This window comes from Marmota marmota, unplaced genomic scaffold (assembly GCF_001458135.2).
Source record: "Marmota marmota marmota unplaced genomic scaffold, marMar, whole genome shotgun sequence".
NCBI classification, from domain to species: domain Eukaryota; kingdom Metazoa; phylum Chordata; class Mammalia; order Rodentia; family Sciuridae; genus Marmota; species Marmota marmota.
The window spans coordinates 14,335,356-14,360,476 of record NW_026000174.1 but is presented as its reverse complement, the minus strand read 5'-3'; the positions used below and the strand labels follow the sequence as shown (position 1 = coordinate 14,360,476).

At 36.9% G+C, this 25,121-nt stretch overlaps 1 protein-coding gene across 3 annotated transcripts in view; it reads right to left on the bottom strand.

Moving 5' to 3' along the window:
• The window catches only part of Rab6a (RAB6A, member RAS oncogene family), a 62,740-nt gene extending 37,619 nt beyond the window's left edge, over positions 1 to 25,121 (bottom strand). For 2 of the 3 annotated variants that reach the window (XM_015477444.2, XM_015477445.2), the window contains exon 1: positions 24,911 to 25,121. In XM_015477444.2, the coding sequence (XP_015332930.1) occupies positions 24,911 to 24,980 (70 nt within the window). In that variant the 5' untranslated portion in view covers positions 24,981 to 25,121. The remainder of the gene's footprint in view (positions 1 to 24,910) is intronic. The other variant, XM_048788083.1, reaches the window with a different exon arrangement.

Here is a 25,121-nt window from a genome sequence, read left to right as displayed (position 1 = left end):
CCTAGCATGTGTGAGGACCTGGGTTTGATCCTCAGCACCACATAAAGATAAATAAAGGTATTGTGTCCATCTACAACTAAAAAATATTAAAAAACAAAACCAAAAAAAGTCTCACTGTGATTGTGGCTCTATACGTTTACATTTATATTCTTTTCATTTTTATTTTTCTTATATTTTTGAGTCAGAAGCCCCCTAAGCTGCTCAGTCTGGCCCTGAACTTGAGAGCAAGGACTCAGCCTCTGGAGGTGTGGGGATTATAGGCATGCCCCACTATACCCAGTTTATTGATAATTATATTAAATGTAAGTGTACTGATGTTTCAATTTTTAAAAGTTTATCTGATTGGACAAGCACAAAGCCTAACTAATGACTAAACTATATGCTACTTATTAAGATATCTGAAACCTAAGAATATAAAGAGGCTGAAAATAAAGAGAGAAAACACAACCAAAAGATGGTATTATATTATTATCAAAGTAAAGCCAGTGGGCACAACAGCGGTACATGCCTGTAATCTCAGGAGGCTAAGGCAGGAAGATCCTGAGTTCAAAGCCAACCTCAGCAACTTAATTAGGCCCTAAGCAATTTAGCAAAACCCTGTCTCAAAAAATAAAGAGAGCTGGAGATGTGGACCAGTGATTAAGCACCTCTGGGTTCAATCTGATACCAAAATAAATAAATAAATAAAGCCAGATGCAGTAGCATTCCTGAAGTCCCAGCTACTCAACCCAGAAGGCTGAGGCAGGAGGATCACCTGAGGCTACTTTTGAAAGCTTGGTTGGAGATTCTAATAGGAAAGCCTAGCTAGCTACCTGAGAATGGTTCTCCTCTACTGGAGAAGACTTTTTTTGATCAAGCATGTAGCTTTGGGAGGGTAGGACCTGGAGTACCGAGGGAGGAAGGGGACACCCTCCTGGCCCACCAGATCAGTTCAGTCAACCCTGGCAATCCATGGGGTTACAGTGTACCGTCACATCCTTGAGCCCAGGTTGAGACCAGCCTGGGCAACCTATTGAGATCCTATCTCAAAAAAAAAAAAAAAAAAAAAAAAGGAGTAAAAGCAAAACAAACAAAAATTAAAGTAAGGGCTGGGGTTGTGGCTCAGTGGTAGAGTGCTTGCCCTAACACATGTGAGGCCCTGGATTCGATCCTCAGCACCACATATAAATAAATTAAATAAAGGTATTGTGTTCATCTACAACTAAAAAAATATTTTTAAAAAAATTAAAGAAAACTTTAGAGCAAAAAGAATTACTAGAAATAAAGAGGATGAGATGATGATCAAAGATTCAATTCACAAGCCAGGCATGGTGGCACACACCTGTAATCTCAGTGACTCAGAGACTGAGGCAGGAGGATTGAGAGTTCAAAGCCAGCCTCAATAATTTAGCAAGGCCCTAAGCAACTTGACAAGACCCTGTCTCTAAATAAAATATAAACCAGCATGTGGTTAAAGGACTTAACCCAGTGGTTAAGCACTGCTGGGTTCAATCCCTGGTACACACACACACACACACACACACACACAAAAAAAAAAACAACTCATCAAGAAAATAACAATTTAAAAGATGTATGGCCAAACATTAAAATCTTAATAGCACATAAAATAAAAATGAAAAGAATATAAATGTAAACGTATAGAGCCACAATCACAGTGAGACTTTTTTTGGTTTTGTTTTTTAATATTTTTTAGTTGTAGATGGACACAATACCTTTATTTATCTTTATGTGGTGCTGAGGATCAAACCCAGGTCCTCACACATGCTAGGTGGACGCTCCACCACTGAGGCACAACCCCAGCCCCTCACAGTGAGAGATTTTAACATTTTTCTTTCAGTAATAGAACAGAGAAAAGTTCAATAAGGACACAGATCTAAACTACAAGATTAACAAAACTGAGTCATCGGCTTGGCCTGATGGCACACACCTGTAATCCCAGCAGCTCAGGAAGCTGAGGCAGGAGGATTTTGAGTTCAAAGCCAGCCTTAGCAATGGCAAGGTGCTAAGCAACTCCGTGAGACCCTGTGTCTAAATAAAATACAAAATAGGGCTAGGGATATGGCTCAGTGGTCGAGTGCCCCTGAGTTCAATTGCTGGTACTCCCCAAAAAATAACCCTGAGTAATCATATGCAGAATTTACACCTAACAAATGCAAAATACACATTATTTTCAGGTAGACAAAAACATATTCATAAAATCTCAAATTTAATGACAGCACTTAAAGGGAAATTTTATATAATTGTACTCACACATATATAGCATGTATGAGGGTGCAAAAAGCAAAAAAAAATTAATGAGCTATGTATATCTTTCAAAAAATTAGAAAAGATCAACAAAATAGACCCTAAGAAACAAGAAATTAAGGAAGCAGGAGACAAATATACAAGGAGAAGGACCAACAAGACCTATAAGGTGTCCACCAAAAGCTCACGTGTGAGACAATGTACATAGATTCAGGGGAAAAATGATTGGGTTCTAGAGTTTTAACCCAATCATTGAATTAATCCCCTGATTGGGATTAACTGAGTGGTAAGGTGTAGCTGGAGGAGGTGGATATTGAGGGGTGGTTTTGGGCATGTTTGCTTCTGGCAAGTGGAGACCTCCCTCCCTACTTCCTGATCATGTAAGCTGGTTCCCTCTGCCACACTTTTCTGCCATGATGTCCTATGTCCTGCCTTGCCTTGAGTCCCAAGGAATGGAGCATGCTGTCTATGGATTGGAGACCTCTGAAACTGCAGGATGCGAAATAAATTTCCTCCTCTGTCTGGTCTGGTCTTTTTAGTCACAGCAGCGCAAAAGCTGACTGAAACAAAACCTTAATTTAAAAATCTTCCCCATAGGGGCAAAAGGTTAAGATTTACTTTTGAATAAATGAATAAGTTAAGAGGTTTGCTCTCTGGGAAATCAGCAACTTGTATATAGTTATAGTGAGTAAGATAGTCTGGTACTGCTGAAAGGGTAGACAAACTAAATTAGGAGAATAGGAATTCCAGAACCAGACCAATACATTTATACACAATTATTACAAAAGTGACATGTTAAAGCAAGGGGGAAAAGGTTATCTTAATACAGTGGGGCTACAGTGGTACAGCTCTTGCCTGGCATACAATCCCCAGCACCACAATCAATCAATCAATCAAAATATTATGTGGTAGCTGGTAGTATAGCTCAGATTTGGAGCATGTTCCCGGGTTCAAAATTATAGCTCCAAAACAAACAAAAAATATATAATGTAGGGATAATTATGTATCCGTGCTGGGCTATCACACACACACACACACACACACACACACACGCATGCATAATAATATATATATATATATTATTCTAATAAAAAAGTGAAAGTTAAAAGGCAAAAAATCTGACATCTACTTCACAATACACATAAAACTAATTTCTATGGATTATAACCTAAATGTGAAAGGCAAAGCAAAACAAATTTAAAAACCACTATAAAATTTATAATAAATTCCAAACATGGCACATGCCTATAATCTCAGCTGTTATTGAGGCTGAGGCAGAAGGATCATAAGTTCAAAGACAGTCTGGGCAACTTAGCAAGACCCTCTCTCAAAAAATAAAAGAGCACTGGATTAATTTTTCCGTTGCCCACTGGCCTAGTGCTGCTTTTGCCATGGCTCTCAGTGATGCTGACATGCAGAATCAGGTAAGTCCCAGTGGAATGAAACTCCCATTCCACTACCAATAAAGCACATGATGGCTTTCACTGAACAAGAAGCCAATGAGAAAGCAGAGGAAATAGATGTGAAGGCAGAAGAAGAGTTCAGCATTGAGAAAAGCCATCTTGTGCAAACCCAAAACCTGGATATTATGGAATACTGTGAGAAGAAAGAAAAACAAATTGAGCAGCAGAAGAAAATTTAGATGTCCAATTTGATGAATCAAGCAAGGCCCAATCCTTAGAGCAAGAGGTGACCTTATCATTGACTTACTGAATGAAGCAAAACAGAGAGTCAGCAAGGTGGTAAAAGATACAACCAGGTATCAAGTGGGGCTGGATCAGCTGGTCCTCCAAGCTCTGCACCAGTTGTTGGAGCCCCTAATGACTGTTCACTGCAGGAAACAAGGTTTTCCTCTGGTAAAATTTACACAAAATTGTCACCAAGAAGGATGTTGATCGATCAGGAGCCTATTCCCTGCCTGAGGAAATAGTGGAGTTAAGAGTTAAGATCTAGGGCTGGGGATGTGGCTCAAGCGGTAGCGCGCTCGCCTGGCATGTGTGCGGCCCGGGTTCGATCCTCAGCACCACAAACAAACAAAGATGTTGTGTCCGCCGAGAACTAAAAAAAATAAATAAATATTAAAAAAAAAAAAAATTAAAAAAAAAAAAAAAGAGTTAAGATCTATAATGGGGATGGTAAAATAAAGGGTTCCAACACCCTGGAAAGCCAGCTGGATCTCATAGCCCAGCAGATGATGCCTGAAATATGGGGAGCCTTGTTTGGTGCAAATGCCAATAGGAAGTTTTTGGACTAAACCCTTGGGAGGTGACATTAATCCACTGCTGTATTTATAAGAAGCAAAACTGTTGTTGTTTTGATATTTATATTTGTTAATGGATATCTTTCTGTAACTAACACCGTTGGCCCAATATTAGCAATGGGAGGTGGTTCTTTCAGTGTGATCAGGACCCAATTATGGTTCATCTGAGGTACTACAGTTTTTATTTGGTTCTGCAGCATGAAGGGGAGGGGTCAGAAAGTACTGCATGGACTATACCAAGTCTCCTGTTCTTTTCATTGTTCTAATTACGGAGTCTACATGGTGATATGCATGGTGTCCCTTGCTCTTTAGGTGTGGGGCATGCAATCCTTCTAGCAGTAGTACCTTCATTGTTATCTATTTGGACCTAGAATTTTCCTTTATCTGTAAATGTGATTTAAAAATCACAAAAACAAAAGGTTTACGTGGAAAACAAAAAATAAAGAGTAGGGATAAAGGACCCCTGAGTGGAAACCCTATTATGCATTATGTAGGGAGATGTGGGGGAGAAAACATGCACACTATATCTATATATACATGCACACTATATCTATATACACAGAGACAGAGAGAGGGAGAAAAGACTAATTCATTACTTAAGTATGAAGAAGCTTTTTGTTTTTGTTTTGTATCCAGGATTGAACCCAGATGTGCTTAACCACTGATCCACATCTTCAGTCCTTTTTACCTTTTATTTTAAGACAGGGTCTTGCTAAATTGTTGAGGATGGCCTTGAACTTACAATCCTCCTGCCTCAGCCTCCCCTGTCACTGGAATTACAGGCTTGTGCCACCGCATCAGGCTGGGGAAGCTGCTGCTATAGTGTGTGTCTGTGCCAGCCTTTTTATTTATATTTAACTTAGAGACAAGGTCTCCCTAAGTTACTGAGGCTGGCATTGAACTTGTGATTCTCCTGCCTCAGCTTGCCGAGCTGCCAGGATTACAGGCATACACTACCACACACCGTGAAACTTCTTAATTAGGACACAAAAATCTCTAATAATACAGAAAAGACTGATAAATTTATTTACATTAACATTTAACATTTTCTGTTCATGAAAAAATTGCTACTGAGTGACAAAAATCAAGCAAGCAGGCTGGTGTGCTTAGGAAAAAATGTACATCTTTTGGACACATGCTTTGTAGGAGAGGATGAAGCAATACCATCTGTGTTAAAACTTTTTGTTTCTCAAAAAAAAAAAAGACTGAATCTCTTTTTTATGTGCATATTAACTTTTCACCTAATGGCATATTTTAACCCAATAACTTTCAAACTTGAAAAATACTTCTGGATATCACAATAATGAAATAATGAAAAAAATTTAAATCCAAGGAAAAAACACAAAGCTTGACAATATTCTCCCTCCAATTCTTTTTTTTTTTTTTTAATATTTATTTATTTATTTATTTATTTTAGTTTTAGGCGGACACAACATCTTTGTTTGTATGTGGTGCTGAGGATCGAACCCGGGCCGCACGCACGCCAGGCGAGCGCGCTACCACTTGAGCCACATCCCCAGCCCTCCCTCCAATTCTAATAGAACAAATATTATACAACACCAGTTTTCAAAAATTCACAACTAGAGCTGGGTGGGGTGGCTGGGGATGTGGTTTGGTGGTTGAATGCCCCTTAGTTCAATTCCCAGTATTCCCACCCCCGACAAAAAATATCACAATTAGTAAATGAAAGTCACAAGTCTCATGGAATTTTAAATTTGCAAAAAAACATTAAAATATAGGAATATATCATTTTTACATAGAGAATAAACTTTTCTGTATTTTAGTTCAAGGCAGGTTGGCTTTTGTTTGTTTAATTTCTTTTTTTTTAATATTTATTTTTTTAGGTTTAGATGAACAACACAATGCCTTTATTTTTATGTGGTGCTGAGGATCAAACCTGGGCCCCGCCCGTGCTAGGCGAGTGCTCTACCGCTGAGCTACAATCCCAACCCCTTGTTTAATTTCTTGTTTTCAAAAAGGAGAAACCCCACTCCCCTGCCCAGGGCTGGGATTGTGGCTCAGTGGTGGAGAGCGTGCCTAGCATGTGTGGAGCACTGGGTTTGATTCTTGGAACCACATATAAATAAATTAATTAATTAAAATAGAGGTTCATCGACAACTAAAAATTAATATTAAAAAAAGGAGAACCCCCAAATAGTAGATCAGGATCTTTCTCTCACTTGGTCAGCATTCAAGCCAATGCCTCCTACTTATAATGAAGTTCCCCCCAAAATTCTAGAAAAAGGGAGTTACATTCTACTCTTCATACTGTCCACCCAAGGATACACTTCAGCATCTTTTCACAAATTCCTGTCCATTTATGATCAGACTCCAAAGTTAAAATAGCTCCTTTTCCCAGCAAGATTAGCAACATCTAAATTTAAAACCTAATTTGCATGTACTCTGTATTCATTCAAAGCTCTTTAGCTAAGCTTATTCTCAAAATCTCAAAATCTTTAATAGTGCATTAACTATATTCTCCTAGATAAAGAAATTTCACTCATTCATTCATTGGCAGTTCTAGGAACTGAACCCAGGTGCTGGAACATACTGTGCCAAAAATGAGATCTAGATTTTTTTAATTTTTAATTTTTGTAGTTCTGGGGATTTAGGGCCTCAAATATATCAAGCTAGCACATTAACACTGAGCTCCACTCTCAGCCCTAAAATTTAATTGATCATTTCAATCAGAGACTAATTAATCTTATCATGGGTAGTATGGCTATTCATTTTTTATTTTTATATTTTCCTCTACTACTTCTAGGCAAACACATTATATAGTATTCATTCTACCATTTTTCTCCCTATCTGGCCTCCCACCAATACCATATAATAGATTTATATAATAGAGACTGAAAGAAACCTGAAGGAAGTTCATGCTAGGTGAAGTGATTCAGGCCTAAAATCCTAGATGTTTAGGATGCTAAGGTGGAAGATCTCAACTTCAAGACCAATCTCAGCAATTTAGTGAGGCTGTCTCAAAATAAATAAAAAGGTCTGGGGATATAATAGCTCAAGAGACAAACACATCTGGAGTCAATGGTGGGGGCTTATATCAAGACAAGGAAGGAAAACTAAAACTAGGGAACAGAACATTTAATCAACAAATATTATGCTACAGAACACAAAATAGGAATCGTTAAGAGTTGTAGGTATACTCCAGGTTTCATCTGAACACGTTTAGCTTTTTCCAAACCCACTTCTTTGGGCTGCGATTGTGACTCAGTGGTTGAGTGCTTGCCTATCACTCAGTGAGGCCCTGGATTCAATCCTCAGCACCACATACAAAAATTAATAAAGTTATTATGTCCATCTACAATTAAAAGTGTTTTAAAACAAACAAACAACCACTTCTTTACTTGGGAAAAAATATTCTCCAGGTGATTTTATGACTCACTCTAATATTTCCACAATCTCTTCAGTCAGGAAATTCTTCCACACATATAACTTGACTTCACTATTTTAGCTTAAGGCCCCCTCTTCTTCAGACTGGGGAAGATACTTTGAGACTATGCAAAATGTTCATTCTCAAACATCTGCCCACTAATTTTAACTCTCATCAAAATGATCTCACATGCTACAATTATTACTGCAGTGTTCTAATTGAGATTTTTTAATAAGAAAAAACATTCTCTGTTCTCTTATTTATTTACAATAGTATGGATCCGTAAATGAATATTTTAATTCCATCAGTTATAATCCAATCCAATATTACCCCTGCCGGTACTGGGGTTTGAACTCAGGGCAAGGTGTGCTAGGCAAACACTCTAGAGCTGAGCTACATACATCACCAGACTTTTTTATTTTGAGATAGGGTCTTAACTAAGTTGCCAAGGCTGGCCTCAAACTTGTAATTCTTCTGCATGTACCACTGTGCCTGGCTCTGACAGTGTTGGTTTTAAGAATCAAATGAATTAAAACCATAAAGCATTTACAACAAGGCATGATATGTAATAAGTAATTAAATGTTAGCTGATTATTATTACATGTGAAAACAAACATACCAATATCTGGAAACTATCTAAAAAAAAAAATGGATTTGCAGGGGCTGGAGTCATGGCTCAGTGGTAGAGCACTTGCCTAGTATGTGTGAGGCACTGGGGTGGATCCTCAGCACCACATAAAAATAAAAAATGAATAAAATAAAGGTATTGTGTCCACCCACAACTAAAAAAATGGATTTGCTTGGGGCTGGGGCTGGGGCTGAGGCTGGGGCTGAGCGGTAGTGCAACTGCCTGGCATGTGTGAGACACTGGGTTTGATTCTCAGCACCACATAAAAATAAATAAAATAAAGATCTATCAACAACTAAAAATTTTTAAAAAATGGATTTGCTCAAAATAATAAAGGTAGTCCAACTATTTTTAAAAATTTGGGGCTGGGGTTAAGACTTAGGTAGAACACTTGCCTACCATTTGTGAGGCACTGGGTTTGAGTCTCAGCACCATATAAATAAGTAAATAAATAAATAAATGTCCATCGAAAACTAAAAAAGATATATATTAAAAAAAAAACTTAGTAGTCTCATAGGAAATACACATAAACATTAATCATTACACTTGTCAAGAGTTGCTATTTCAAGGGCTGGGGATGTGGCTCAAGCGGTAGCACGCTAGCCTGGCATGCGTGCGGCCCGGGTTTGATCCTCAGCACCACATACAAACAAAGATGTTGTATCCACTGAAAACTAAAAAATAAATATTAAAAAAATTCTCTCTCTCTCTCTCTCTCAAAAAAAAAAAAGAGTTGCTATTTCGAATTTTATATTTGTTTGCAAAGGGATATTAAGCACTGTATTAGCTTGTTAAGGAAGCTGTAACAAAATGCCTTGAAGTACCACCACAAGTGATGTAAACAACAGAAATTTATTGTTCCACAGTTCTAGCAACTAGAAATCTGAAATTAAGGTATCAATAGAATTGGCTCCTTCTGAAAGCTGTGAAGAAATCTGTTCCAATGTTCTTCCCTAACTTCTGGTGGTTTGTTGGCAATACTTGGCATTCCTTGGTATACAGAAGCAGAAATCTGCTCTCTATTTTCATGTGGCATTCTCCATACATTTATGCCTAAATTTCCTTTTTTTATAAGGACACCAACCATACTGTATTAGAATCATACCCCAGTACGAACTCATCATAACTGTGTCTCCAACACACCCACATTCTGAGGTACTAAAGGTTATATCTTCAACATATGAATTCAGAAATGTGATATTATGATATAAGAAATATATATTTGGACAAAATGATAACTATAATGACCGAAATCACCATATTACAGAATATTTACTATATATTTCCCATATTTCTCAGAAGGGCTAAGGATAATTTGAATTGTTTAATCTTTGTATACCTCTATGACACCCCTGCCCATTTTCTTTTCTTACTTAACCAAGGTGTTAAGTAAGGTGATTGCCACAACTGTTGTTTTCTTTTCTAAGAAACTAGAAATATGACATGATTTCATATTTATCCTACATTATTTGGGGGGTACTGGGGATTGAACTCAGGGGCACTTGACCACTGAGCCACATCTTTAGCCCCTATTTTGTATTTTATTTAGAGGCAGGATCTCACGGAGTTGTTTAGCATATCACTTTTGCTGAGGCTGGCTTTGAACTTGCAATCCTCCTACCTCAGCCTCCCAAGCTGCTGGAATTACAGACATGCTCCACTGCGACCGGCTAGCCTATATTTTTAATTTGATTTTACCATCTAAATGTAATGTTCATATGTTGATTCCTCAAGAGTGAAGTGAAAGCACTACATTAATTTTTTTTTGATAGAAATTTGTCCTGTTGAACATTTTAGCATAGAAAGTTCCATTAGCCATAAGAATTTTGGCTTGTTTCAGAGAGGTCAATAAATAAAATGCATTGCATAGGAAAGAAAAAATACATATTTGGGTCTATCCCACAGTTTCTGACACATAGCTATTAAAGCTCTAGTCATTTCCCTGTTTATATAAGTTGTAAAAGTGAAAAGGACTATCAGGTTTTTTTGTTTTGTTTGAGACAGGGCCTCACTAAATTGCTGAGACTGGCTTTGAACTTGTAATCCTCCTGTCTTGGCCTCTGGAGTCACTGGGATCACAGGCATGTGCTACCATGCCCAGCTCCTTCCATCTTTTAATATTCATAACAAACCCCTTTTAATCATACCTGAGTTTATGAGATGACTTTTGGAAATCCTTAAAGGATGGGAGTCTGGTAGCCAGAAGAACCAACCCATGTCATTATATGGTTACAGAGTTGGAAGAACCAACCATATAATTATAGAGTTAGAACTTTCAGCCCCACCTCTAGGGAAGGTTACAGAGGCTGAAGTTTGTGCTAATCACCAACAGTCAATGATTTATGCCTAAACATAGAAGCTTCCATAAAATCTAAAGACAAGATCCAGAGAGCTTCTGAGTTGCTAAACACACTGAGAATTGGAGTGGGCATGGAAACCTCCTCTACCTTCCCCATACCTTGTCTTATGCACCTTTTCCATCTAGTTCTTCTCAGTTACATCTTTTTAAAATAAATGGGTAAGCCGGGCATGGTGACACATACCTGTAATCCCAGCAGTTTGGGAGGCTGAGGTAAGAGGATCACAAGTTCAAAGTCAGCCTCAGCAACTTATCGAGCCCCTGTCTCAAAAAATAAGAGGCTGGGATTTGTGGCTCAGTGGTGTAATGCTTGCCTTGCATATGTGAAGCACCGGATTCGATTCTCGGCACCATATATAGATAAATGAATAAAATAAAGGTCCATCAACAACTAAAAAAAAAATTTCTAAATAAAAATGAGATGGAGATATTGCTCAGTGGTTAAGCCCCCTGTGCTCAATTCTTAGTATGTATGTATGTATGTATGTACATATAAATAAATAGGTAAATATCACAAGTATTTTTTTATATTTATTTTTTAGTTGTAGTTGGACACAATTATCTTTATTTTATTTATTTATTTTTATGTGGCGCTGAAGATTGAACCCAGGGCCTCGCACGTGCTACGCAAGTTCTCTACAGCTGAGCCACAACCTCAGCTCCACACTCAAGTGTCATTTAGTTTTCCTAACTACTACTCCAGGATTTACCCACTTAGATCACAATAAATTTTAAATGTTTCATAGGCCAAAGGAAAGAAATGTTCCATATTAAATAATTTGATACACATAAAAGGTTTACAAATGAAGAATAATACCCTATCATTAACTTCAGGAATCATCTAGTCTTTTACCTTTTTTTTTAAAAAAAAAAAAACAACAATACTGTGATGATACTTCCCTCACCTTCTTAAGGAAAAGACACATACCTACAGGATAAATAGGACAAATTCAATATCTTAAATTCAAATGATTGGATAAATTCAATATTTTATGGTTGCCTATATGGGCATTATGCTAGACAAAAAAAAAAAAAAAAACCAGAGATCTAAAAGGTTTAAGACTAGATTTTTTTTGTTGTTGTATCATTAAATACTACAGATCACAATATTTTCTTTTTTTCTTTTTTTTTTTTGTACCAGGGATTAAATCCAGGGGCACTTAACCAGTGAGCCATATTACCAACCCTATTTTCTATTTTATTTACAGAAAGGCTCTGAGTTGCTTGACATCTAACTTTTGCTGAAGCTGACTTTAAACTTGTGATCCTCCTGCCTCAGCCTCTTAAGCTGCTGGAATTATAGGTGTGAGCCACCGCACCCAGCAGATCACAATATCTTTAGACCAGAGCAGGCCTAAAATCTGTCTAAATCTGAGACACCACATTCCTTATTTCTTTATTATATTCAACTTAATTCACCATGACCATGTAGATAATTTAAAGTGAACATACATGCATTTCTGGAATATTCTTCAGTTTTAAGAGAAAGATTAAGACTAAAAACAATGTTAAGTAGCCACATGAAACTACTGAAGTTAAAAGTTAAATAAAATTTAAAAGTCAATTCCCTAGCCATACCATATTAGAAAGCACAGATATTGGACATTTTTGCCAACTCAGAAAGTTCCATTCGTCCAGTTGATAATCTAGAGAACCTGAAATATTATAACCCAAAAAACACATAAAAGAGATTACTGCCAAATAAAGATTTCTGTAATTACATATATACACAAGAATAGCTAAATAAGTGGGCTAGGGTTATGGCTCAGCAGTAGCACACTTGCCTGCATGCGTGAGGCACTGGGTTCGAGTCTCAGTACCACATATAAATAAATAAACAAACAAACAAATATAAATGCCAATCAACAAATATTTTAAAAAAAGAATAGCTAAATAAGATCATTAATCTTTAAGCAACCATATCAAAATACTGAAAAAATATGTGGGCTATGTGTCAAATAACTCACTTTGGCACAAGGGTGGAGGTTTTATTTTTATTTTTTTTAAGAGAGAGAGAGAGAATTTTTTAATAATTATTTTTTAGTTTTCGGTGGACACAACATCTCTATTTTATTTTTATGTGGTGCTGAGGATCGAACCCAGTGCCCCGTGCATGCCAGGTGAGCGCACTACCGCTTGAGCCTCATCCCCGGCCCAGGGAGGGGGTTTTATATATTTGGTAACTACTGACACTGCTGAGGAAGAATTATAGTGGGGGTTTATAATAAGTTTGATATCTTAAACTATCTTAAGGACTCCAAATCACAGTACTTGGTTAAACTGCAAATTATTTTTTTAAATTTGTTCTAATTAGTTATACATGAGTAAATTAATTTCTTAATATGCCATTTATACCCACTGCCTACTTCTGAATCCTTGACTTCCCAAAATTTTCTAAAAATTACTCATTAGACAAGGCCAGGTAATGCACATCTAAGCTATAATTCCAGCAACTCAGGAGTCTGAGGCAGAAGGATACCAAGTTTGAGGCTAGCCTGGGCAAATTACCAAGATCCTGTCTCAAAAGAAAAAGAAGAAGGCATGTTAATGTAGCTTAGTGGTAGACTGCCCCTGTGTTCAATCCCCAGTACCCAGGGAGAAAAATCAGTTTCTTGATAAACCCAATGGCCTTTTCTAAGAAACCATTTTCCTCAACATGAGCTATTGATTACAGAGTCATACGAGATATTTGGGATATCAAATCTTTCTCCCCCTTAGTTAGTTGTTAAATTTTTATTTTATTGTATATTATATTTTTCATTTTTTGTTGTTGCTTGCAGTACTGGATATTGAACTCAAGGCCTCACACATGCAAGGCAAGTGCTCTACCACTGAGGTACATCCCCTGTCTTTTTTATTTATTTTGAAACAAGGTCTAAGTTGCTGAGGTTGGCCTCGAACTTATCCTCCTGGCTCAGGCTTCTGAGTACTTACGATTAGAGGTATGCACCACCTCACCCAGCCATGACATTTTTGTTTTGAAGGTAAAAAAAAGTTTCTATAATTTTCATTTTTATAAAGTTCACTTTGATATCAATGTAGAAGGCTGAATTGAAAGGGAAGTTCAAAGACAGAGGTTGGAAGGTACAGAGTAATATAAAAAATTTAAATCTGCTATAAAGCTCCTGGTTATCAATTGTACACAAGAGGACAGAGACTGAAACTATTTGTTAACAACCATATTACCCATTATAATGAACCTAGTGTACAATGAGTATCAGTTAAATAGATAATTAACTGCTAAGATTACATGATTCTTAGGAATGGATGATTTTTTTAAAAATGGAAGATTTAAAAAGCAGTCTTCTATATAGCACATACCTTAAAGGATGATTTATAAAACATACTAGAGCTGTGGAGGTAGTTCAATGGTAGAGTCCTTGCTTAGCATTCTTGAGGTCCTGGGTTCCCTTGATCCCTGGTATCACAACCTCCTGCCAAAAAGGCTCAATTATTATAGTAATAAGAAAAGATGGGTGAATAACAGTAAGGAGGGTAAAAAGTGGATGATGAAAAACTAACTTACACAGAAGAGTTTTAGACTTCATCTCAAAAGAGAAGTCTATGTGGTGTGTTTGGACAAAGTTTTGTGCAACCTCATAATGGCAGAACAAGATAACAGTGATTTCGACCTACTTATTAACCATAAATATCATGCAGTATTTATCCTTTCGTGACTGGCTTATTTTACCCAGCATAACATCCACAAGGTCCATCCATATTCTAGCATGTGTCAGAATTTCCTATCTTTTTAGGGCTAAATATATCCTATCATGTGTATATATCACTTTTTTTTTCTTTCTTTCTTTTTTTTTTTTCAAAGAGAGAGTGAGAGAGGGAGAAAGAGAGAAAGAGAAAGAATTTCAATACTTATTTTTTTTTTAGTTATCGGCGAACACAACATCTTTGTTTGTACGTGGTGCTGAGGATCGAACCCCGGCCGCACGCATGCCAGGCGAGCGCGCTACCGCTTGAGCCACATCCCCAGCCCTCACTTTTTTTTTCTAATAGGCAAGCACTCTATTACTGAAATGCACTCCCAGCCCCTCTAATCACATTTTGTTTATCCATTCATCTACAGATGGACACTTGACTACCTCCATCTTTTGGCTACTATGAGCATGAGTGTAAACAGGTGGTTTTAATTTTTTTAAATGTGCTTTTAAAAAAAGAATAGAAACTCTGAAACATCTAATTCTAAATATTTACATGTAAGTGTTGGTTTTCAAAAAAGCTAATTCATTCAAAATAGAAGCTCAAAAGCAAATGGAGAAGTGGTATTGCCCAACAAACTACATAAAGATCAATTTTAAACTGATAGTGGGGAAGCTGAGAAACATTCTAATTTGTGCCGGAGAACTGCTGGCACCAAGTACACACAGAAATAAGGGTGAAAGTGGCCCTAATAATGAAAGGGAAGATTGGTCTGTTTAACAGGTAGACTGATTCTCTTACATCCCTTTCTCTATTCCAAACAATCAGGTTCCTGCTCTACTTCATCAGAAAATCAGAACTTTCCTGTTGAGAAAGGAAAAAAGGATTTCTGGACTAGAGAAAACAAGGTACGATTGAAAATACAAATGAGGCTAAAAATACAGAGTACAAACAGAACTAAAAACAATGAGAATGGAGCCTGGGGTGTGCTTAGTGTTCACCACACCACTATCACCACCACCCACCACCACCCCCCAAAAAAGTGGGGGGGACTAAATCCATTCACTTATAATTTCAAACCCTCTCTCCATTCAGAGAGAATATACCAGGATCATTCTCTCCAATAGGACATTGAGTCAGCAGGATATGTGGTCAACAAAAGACTTAAAAACCTAACATTAAAAAAAAATAAATAAAATAAAAAACATTAGAGATTCTTCCACCTCCAAAAAAAGAATACAAATTGTCCTACAGTGAAGTCCCATAAACTCACATGAAGGCTAAAATAATTTTTTTAGTATTTAACTTTTAAATAGAATAGCTAAGAATCAATAGTTGTTTGAGAACCACATCAAACAGGAAACAGAAAAACTAAAACAGGTGAAAATCAATTTGTAAAAGACTGAGCATGCAGAAAAAAGCCATATATTATAATATCCTAAAAATGACAGAAGATACTAGAATCAAAAGATGCTTCTGAAAGCGAAAAGCTCTTTAACATGATAGTGGAAATAAAACAATAGAAGAAGAGTTGGAAAAATTTTGTTAGAACTAAATAGAAAAATAAATAAATAGAAAACAGGTAAAGGGGCTGGGGATATAGCTCATTTGGTAGAGTACTTGCCTCCCATGCACAAGGCCCTGGGTTCAATCCCCAGCACCACCAAAAGAAAAAGAAAACAGGAAAGATAATACAAAATCACAAGACCAATCCAGGAAATTTAATAAGAATTCCAGAGAGATCTAAAAATGGAGAAGATAGTCAAAAAATTTTCTTAAAACTAAGGGACAGGTTGTAGCTCAGTGGTAGAGTGTTAGCCTAGTATGCATAAGGCACAGGGTTCAATTCTCAGCAACACATATATAAATAAAATACAGGTCCATCAACAACTAAAAAATTATTTTTTAAAAAAAGCTTTGTTAAAACAAAACAAACAACAACAACAACAACAACAAAAACTAAGGGACATGAGTCCTTAGTTTGAAAGAATTTAAAACTAGTACCCAGGCAGAAAATGAAAATAGATACACAGTGTCAAAAGTCAAAAGAGCAGGGTCAGAATGGTAACAAATGTCTTCAAACTTCTGTGAGGTTATATGAATACATTTTCAGACACATAGGGTCTCAAGAAATTTTTCCTCCCATTTTCCTTTATTAGGTACTGGTGAGTATGTTTAATATAACAAGGAAATAAAACAAAGAAGGAAATGTGTAATCTAGGAAATTCCCAACCATCACAAAAAAAGAAATAAAGAAAAACTTCAGACTGATGGTAAAGACAAATCCCATATTAACAATTGTATGCCAGTCATGAAGGATAACTAGTATAGATTAAAATAAGTCAGAAGTTCTAGAATAATGTCCCAAGAAGATCAAACTGAATAAAAACCTGATGCATTCTTACATAGTGAAAGAGGCCTTAAACTGTTGGTAAAGAATTTAGGAATAATCAGCAATAAGCATATGAACTAAACATAGGAAAAAAGCAAGGCAAAGGAAAAAAAATTTACGAGTACAAGTTATCAATATGCTACATGGCTCAACTATGACTATCATTTCCCTATTACAGTAATGTAAAGATTAAACACTGATCTGACCCAAACAAAATATTTATATTCAGAGGATAAAGAAAATACTATGAGATTAGTAATGTCACATTAGAAAGCAAAAGGAGTTAGTCCTGAAGAATTTTTTTAATTGTTGAAAAACATGTTAAAAATAATGGGGATCAATGGGCTGGGGATGTGGCTCAAGCGGTAGCGTGCTCGCCTGGCATGCGTGAGGCCCAGGTTCTATCCTCAGCACCACATATAAACAAAGAAGTTGTGTACGCCGAAAACTAAAAAAATAAAATATTAAAAAATTCTCTTAAAAAAAATAATGGGGATCAAAAATACAAGCAAAGCTTTGTCTCAAAAGTCTCTAAATAAAAATATAAAATAGGGCTCAGTGGTCAAAGTATCCCCCACCAAAAAGTCTGAGACCAGCCTAGGCAAAATAGTGAGACCTCATAAATAAATAAAATTTAGCCAGGTATCATGGTTCACGGCCATAATCCCAAGACTCAGGAGCTGAGGATGGAGAATCCCAAGTTCTAGGTTAGCTTTGGCAACTTGGCAAGACCCTGTCTCAAAATTATAATTTAAAAAAGGGGGAGATGCTGTAGATATAGTTCAGTGGCAGAGTGCCTCTGGTTCAACACCCAGGCTGTAAAAATAAATAATAAAATTTGTTTTCTTGCAAATTTTTAAAATAGAATGCAATAAATTAAAGTAGTCCAGTTTAACTGTCACAGACAAGGGCCCAAGGAGATCTACTAACTAAATTTAATGTAGTATATTCTAGATAAGATCGTGGAATAGAAAAAGGACATTATTGTCATTTCAGGAATATCACTGAATAGTTCACAGATCTTAATATATATATACAAGTGTTATAAATTATTAATTTAGAAATATAATGGCAGGAAAAAGTGCACAACTAGTATTTTTTTTTTTTTACTTTTTATTGCTTTTTTTAGATCAACTCTTTTGAATTGTAATATAATAATAGGGAAAAAGTATGTGTCAGTAATACAGTTTATATTATTGTATTATGTAGATCAGTGTTCTTAAAACTTTTTCTTCTCTAAACCCTTAAAGAATTCAGTTTATAATATAAATATATGTCAATATCTACTATAGTGAGAATTAACTAGGAAAATTTTCAAATGCTTAATATATTCAAAGTAATAAATCTATCACATTAACAATAATTTTTTGTAATGAAAAAGAGGTATTTTGCAGAGCATGCTACAGGGACACTGCTACATCGATGTTCATAGCAGCACAATTCACAATAGCAAGACTGTGGAACCAACCTAGATGCCCTTCAATAGATGAATGGATAAAAAAAATGTGGCATTTATACACAATGGAGTATTACTCTGCATTAAAAAATGACAAAATCATAGAATTTACAGGGAAATGGATGGCATTAGAGCAGATTATGCTAAGTGAAGCTAGCCAATCCCTAAAAAACAAATGCCAAATGTCTTCTTTGATATAAGGAGAGTAACTAAGAACAGAGTAGGGTCGAAGAGCATGAGAAGATGATTAACATTAAACAGAGATGAGAGGTGGGAGGGAAAGGGAGAGAGAAGGGAAATTGCATGGAAATGGAAGGAGACCCTCAGAGTTATACAAAAGTACATACAGGAGGAAGTGAGGGGAAAGGGAAAAATAATACAAGGGGGACAAATGAATGTCAGTAGAGGGGGCAGAGAGAGAAGAGGCGAGGGGAGGGGTGGGGAGGGGGGATAGTAGAGGATAGGAAAGGCAGCAGAACACAACAGACACTAGTATGGCAATATGTAAATCAATGGATGTGTAACTGATGTGATTCTGCAATCTGTATTTGGGGTAAAAATGGGAGCTCATAACCCACTTGAATCAAAGTGTGAAATATGATATATCAAGAACTATGTAATGTTTTGAACAGCCAACAATAAAAAATTAAAAAAAAAAAAGAGGTATTTTGCAAACAAAAATTTAGTAAGAGAGTGGAGTTTTTTATATATTTGCAGAGCTCTTTAATGTCTTGACAATACAAGACAGCTAGATTCTCATAGATGCTTCTGCTTTCAGTCTGTTTTAAGATCACATACATCAAGTAGGTTCTTGGAAACTCGAATACACACTCGTAAGGGAATAAAAGTGGAAAAAAATCACATAATATCTTAATGTTATGAAAACAGTTTGGACCTCTCCCCCAGGAGGTTTGTGGAGCCCCCTGAAGGATCTTGAGAGATCACTAGGGCATCAGTGGACCACACTTTCAGAACTAGTGAATTAGATAGTATCGAGCCATTTCCACCTTCTTACAGATTCATATTGCAAGTAAGGACACTCAAGTGGAATGTTCTCCATATCTTGTTTTAAAGCCTTAAAACTAAACAGTGGAGTTAATGTTTAAGAGCACAAATCTGGGTTTCATATGTTAGCACTGGCCATTGACCTTTGGCAAATTACTCAATATCTCTTTATGTTTCAATTTCTTCATTAATAAAATAAAGATAATAATAGTACTTATCATATAGTTACCATGAAGATTGGTAAATAAATGTAAAGTTTTTCTGAGAGAGCCTGGCACATGAGAAATACTTAGTATTTAAAATAATTTAACAAATATTTATTGAAAACTAGTAGTTAAGTGGTTTGATAGAGCCTACTCATAAGAAACACAGGGAATTTATCAGGAAAAAATATATAATACCTAATATAAGATAGTGTGAATAATAATATAAACTATTCAGGGCTGTGTTGTAGCTCAGTGGTAGAGTGCTTGCCTGGCATGTATGAGGCACTGGGTTTGATCCTCAGCACCACACATAAATAAATAAATAAATAAATATCCACCAGCAACTAATATATATATATATGTATATATATATATATATATAAAAATGAAAGTACTTATATATATATATAAACTGCTCAGTACTACTGGTCTAGGACAGACACTTTTCCCTACCTAGCGTACTGCAATTTAAAAGAGTTGATGTAAATTAAAAGAAAATATAAAGTATAAAAAAGAAGCAGTACTAGGTATGCACTTTTCCCTGATATTACATTCTCAAATTAATAATCAATAACACTTGTCTATATAATAAAACCTACTACCGACCACTTATTGACCTTTCTAATGACCTCTGTAATTCAAGACAAGAGTCAGAGGGTGAGGAAGAGCACTTACCTAGCACGTGTGAGGCACTGAATTCGATTCTCAGAACCACATAAAAAAATGAAATAAAATAAAGATATTATATACCTCTACAACTAAAAAACTGGAAAAAAAAAAAGACAAGAGTCAGAAGTAGGAACAAAAGAGATACCTGAAGGAAACTTCAAGAATTACTTATTTCAACATTCTTTTGTTAAACCATGTTTACTAGAGAAATTACAAGAGAGTCTAATAGCAAATAATTTAATAGCTTTAATAAAGCAAGACTAATTTTGCTCAACTAAAAATATATGCAAAATGAAGATTAGTCTTTTTTTTTTTTTTTTTTTTAAGTGAACTGGGTAAGCCTTTAAATTACTGGTTTCCCTATCTCATCCCCCGGCATCTAGAACATCCTATATACAAACAAATAATATAAACATAAAATATTATTGTTAAACTATTAAATAAAAAATAGATTTCACCATAGTATATATAGGTCACTAGCTTTGATTACTATTAGATTCAACCATCATTCATTCATTCATTCACTAAATATCTGAGCAGTTAGTATGAACCTGGTATCATGCTAAGCAATGGGGATACATTAACAAATAAGATGACAGTTTTTATTTTCATGTGACTGCATTCTGCTGTGAGAAATAGAAAAACACACACATAAAAAAGAGGATAACTGGGCTGGGGTTGTGGCTCAGCGGTAGAGTGCCTGCCTAGCATGTGCGAGGCCCTGGGTTTGATCCTCAGCACCACATAAAATAAATAAATAAAATAAAGATATTGTGTTCAACTATAACTAAAAAAATAAATATATATATATATAAAAAAAGGATAATTAGACTTGGGGGTGTAGCTCAGTGGTAGAACACTTGCCTAGCATGCACAAGGCCCTGGGTTTGATTTCCAGAACCACAAAATAATATGCAACAGCAGCAGCAGCAGCAGCAGCAGCGCAGCAGCGGTGGCAGCAGCTATGACAGCAACAATCAGGTGCATTGAGGCACATGCCTGCAATTTCAGCTACTCAAGAAGCTGAGGCAAGAGGATCACAAATTCAAGGCCAGTCTGGACAATTTATCAAGACTATCTCAAAATTTTTAAAAAGCACAGGAGTGGGGGCTGTGGCTGTGGCTCAGTAGTAGTGCACTTGCCTGGCATGTGTGAGGCCCTGGGTTTGATTCTCAGCACTACATATATATACATAAATAAAACAAAGGTCTATCAACAACTAAAAACAATATTTTTTAAAAAAATTTAAAATGCACAGGGCTGGGGGGCACTGGGGATGTAATTCAGTGGTGAAGCCCTTGCCTAGCAATAGCAAGCAAAAAGTCATGGGATTCAATTCCCAGTAGGTGGAGAAGGATGATAAGATAATTATAAATGTGGTAAATGCTATTAAGGAAATATACAAGTCTTTGTCACAGATTACAGTTTTTGAAAGCTGAACTGCAGAATACCAACAGACCTAAAAATAAATAATTCATGAAGAGTTACATCAACATGACATAGATTCTACAGACCTTTGCTAATGCATAAGACACTGACCATGAAAACAGGGATCAATCTATCTTGTCAAAGCTATTGGATAGAATTACTTAGCAACATAGTAACCTCAAAAGATAATCAATCTCATAGTTCCATACAGGCAAAAGCATGCAAACACGATCCTGAAGAAAAACTAAGCAAGTGGAGCTGAGGAGACATGACAACTTAATGTAATGTGGTATCTTGAATGGAGAGCTAAAACAGAAAAAGGACATTAGGTAAAAACTAAGGAAATCTGAATAAATTATGGAGTTTATCTAATAATAATAATACACCAATATGAGTTCATTAACTGTAATAAATGTACCATACTAATGTAAAATGTTTACAACAGGGGAAACTGGGCGTAGGGATAAACAGGAACCCTCTGTACTATCTCAATTTTTCTGAAAATCTAAAATTATTCTTTTTTGGAGGGTACCAGGAATTGAACTCAGGTGCACTCACCACTGAGCCATACCCCCAATTCTATTTTGTATTTATTTAGAGACAGGGTCTCACTGAGTTGCTTAGCGCCTCACTTTTGCTAAGGCTGGCTTTGAACTCTCGATGCGCCTGCCTGAGCTGCTGGGATTACAGGCTGGTGCCACTGCATCCAGCTCTAAAACTAGTCTTAAAAAATAAAAAAAAATAAAAAAGGGCCAGGGTTGTGGCTCAGTGGAAGTGCGCTTGCCTAGCATGTGTGATACACTGGGTTTGATTCTCAGCACCACATACAAATAAATAAAATAAAGGTCCATCAACAACTAAAAAATATTAAAAAAAAAAAAAGTTGGGGCTGGGGCTGTACCTCAGTGGTAAAAGTGCTTGCCTCGTATGTGTGAGGCACTGGGTTCGATCCTCAGCACCACATAAAAATAAATACATACTGTGTGTTCATCTACAACTAAATATATATATTTTTTTAAAGTTTGTTTTTTTCTTTTAAATTTAACAAGGTTCAGGAATAACAGGTAAAAGGGACTGAAGAGGAGTTAATAGATTACAGAAATAAGAAATGAGAAGCCATAAAACTACAATATGATTTGGAACACAAATACAAAATTCAAAGACCTGCAGATATTTAGGAAATTAAGATCTCTATTCATCTCTATTCATAAAAACTTCCTAGACAGATTAATGGGTTTTTCATGCAAATTAAACAGCACAGCATCACAACATATAGTAGATAATAGTATTCCTGGAGTACACAATTAGCACGTTGGAAAATATTTATCAATAATGACCAATAAGCTATATTTTATGTATGGGATTGTCCTGAAATTGCCATTGTAACTATAATTGTAATTATAATTGCCACCATATATTATACTTGTAGCTGGACCAAAATCAACTCCGTAGGTTTTACTAAATTATTCACCTAAGGAAACAGTTTTTATACTTAAAGAAAACTCATAAGCAAAGAAGACTGTATCCTCACATTCTATTAATCCAGGCATGGACAAAAGAAAATTAGCCAGGCACCAGGGCACAGGCCTGTAACCCCAGAAACTCAGGAAGGTGAGGCAGAAGGATCGAAGTTCAAGGCCAGCCTCTGGGAATCCTGTCTCAAAATAAATAAATAAAAAAGACTGGGGATTTAGCTCAATAGTAGTGTACTTTCCTAAGGTTCAATGCACAGTACTGAGAAAAGGAAAAAAAGAAGAAAAAAATTTATTTCCCAGGTCCAACTGGAGGCAGTTTTGCAACTAATATTAACCTGCTGTAATGCCATACAAATTAATACAAATAGTTCAAGATAGTAACAAAACTCTGAATTTACATCAGTTATATATACCTTCTAGTCAAAACAAATAACTAATGTTTTCTATAACCTCAAGTTTCTGAATTTTAAAGATGGTCATGAAAAGTGTAAGAAAAACAAAGGAGGATGATAATTTCTGAATTACTGCGAAGTTTGTATGATATAGCATAAAACAGTTATTTCTACAAGTAATCTTAGAGACAACCATTACAAAATGGAATCTTGCTTCTAATATAAAGTAAAGCAACAGCAAACCCTGACCAGGTAAATGACATAACAATTGCACTGAATTAGATATTACAAAATATTAGGTATACTTTCATAGAATCATTTAGCCCAAGAGATATTTAAATCTAATTTAGATAACCAGATGATTAACCTGTCCCTACTCTACTACATTACTCAAAGAAAATCCTACAAAAACAAAGATGTTCGTTATTCTAAGCCTTCTCTCACACGAATCCTAAACATAAAATTGGAAAATGCTCAAGAAGAAATGACTTAATATTTCCACAGCAATTCCTATTTGCACCACCATGAGGAGAATCCAACGCTGTTTCATGTTAAAATGAGAATAAGGAGAGGTGAGATGTTAAAAATTTCAAGTAAAATGAACATGACATAGCATCTGGCAAAGACAGAAAAAGCATCAACACTGCCAAAAGAATTTTCAGTGATGAAAGTCAAGAGAAGAAAATGAGCTTTTTCAACAAGCCACAGTCCAACCCAAGGGGCAAAAATCGTTACTGCTAACGCCACCCCTCTCACCCCATTTTCAAGTCGCCTCCAATTCAGACATATTTCCTCTACAACTCAAACTAATTCTCAACCTAGGTGAAAACCATCCAAGAATTTTTTTCCTATCACTTCCCACCTTCCAGAAGATTTGCACTTCTTAGGGCCAAGCCTCTGGGGAAAACAACGCCCAGATCCCACCCTCCTTGCCCAAGGTTGGAGAGAGAGGGCCGGTTCGAAGCAGTGGGGCTTCTCGGAGTGGGCCTCACATAGCTGAAGAACTGAGAAGGAGCAAAGAATAAGGGTGGGGCTCGAGTGAGAGGGCCAGGGTAGGGAGACGACCAGGACCAGAGGAAGAAAGGGATGGACGGGAGGCCAGGGCTGGGCGGGGTGAGGACTGGGGAGCGAGGACGACCGACGCGACAGGGCCGAGTCAGGACCGAAGGGCCTGGGGACCCGGGTAAAATCCGACCGACTCACGCTGGCGAGGAATCGGGGAGCACGGGGGACAGGCTGGGGTGGAACCCGGCGCCGATGCAAGGCCAGCAGGGAGCTCAGCGGACAGAAGGGCCGCACTGGGGGTGGTGCGGGGAGGCAGCGGCCGGCTGCCAGGAGGGGGGAGCCGCGCACTCACCGCTCTGCTCTCCTAGGAACACCAGCTTGAATTTCCTCAGCGGATTCCCGAAGTCTCCGCCCGCGGACATGATGGAGCCGGAGGAGCTGCCGCCGCCTCAGCCCAGAGACCTCCCGGACCGACGCTGCTCCAACCGGCTGACGAAGAAGGCGAGCGGAAGGGCGGGCGCCGAGCTCTCTCGGCCCCTGCAGGGCCAGGCGAAGGAGCAAGG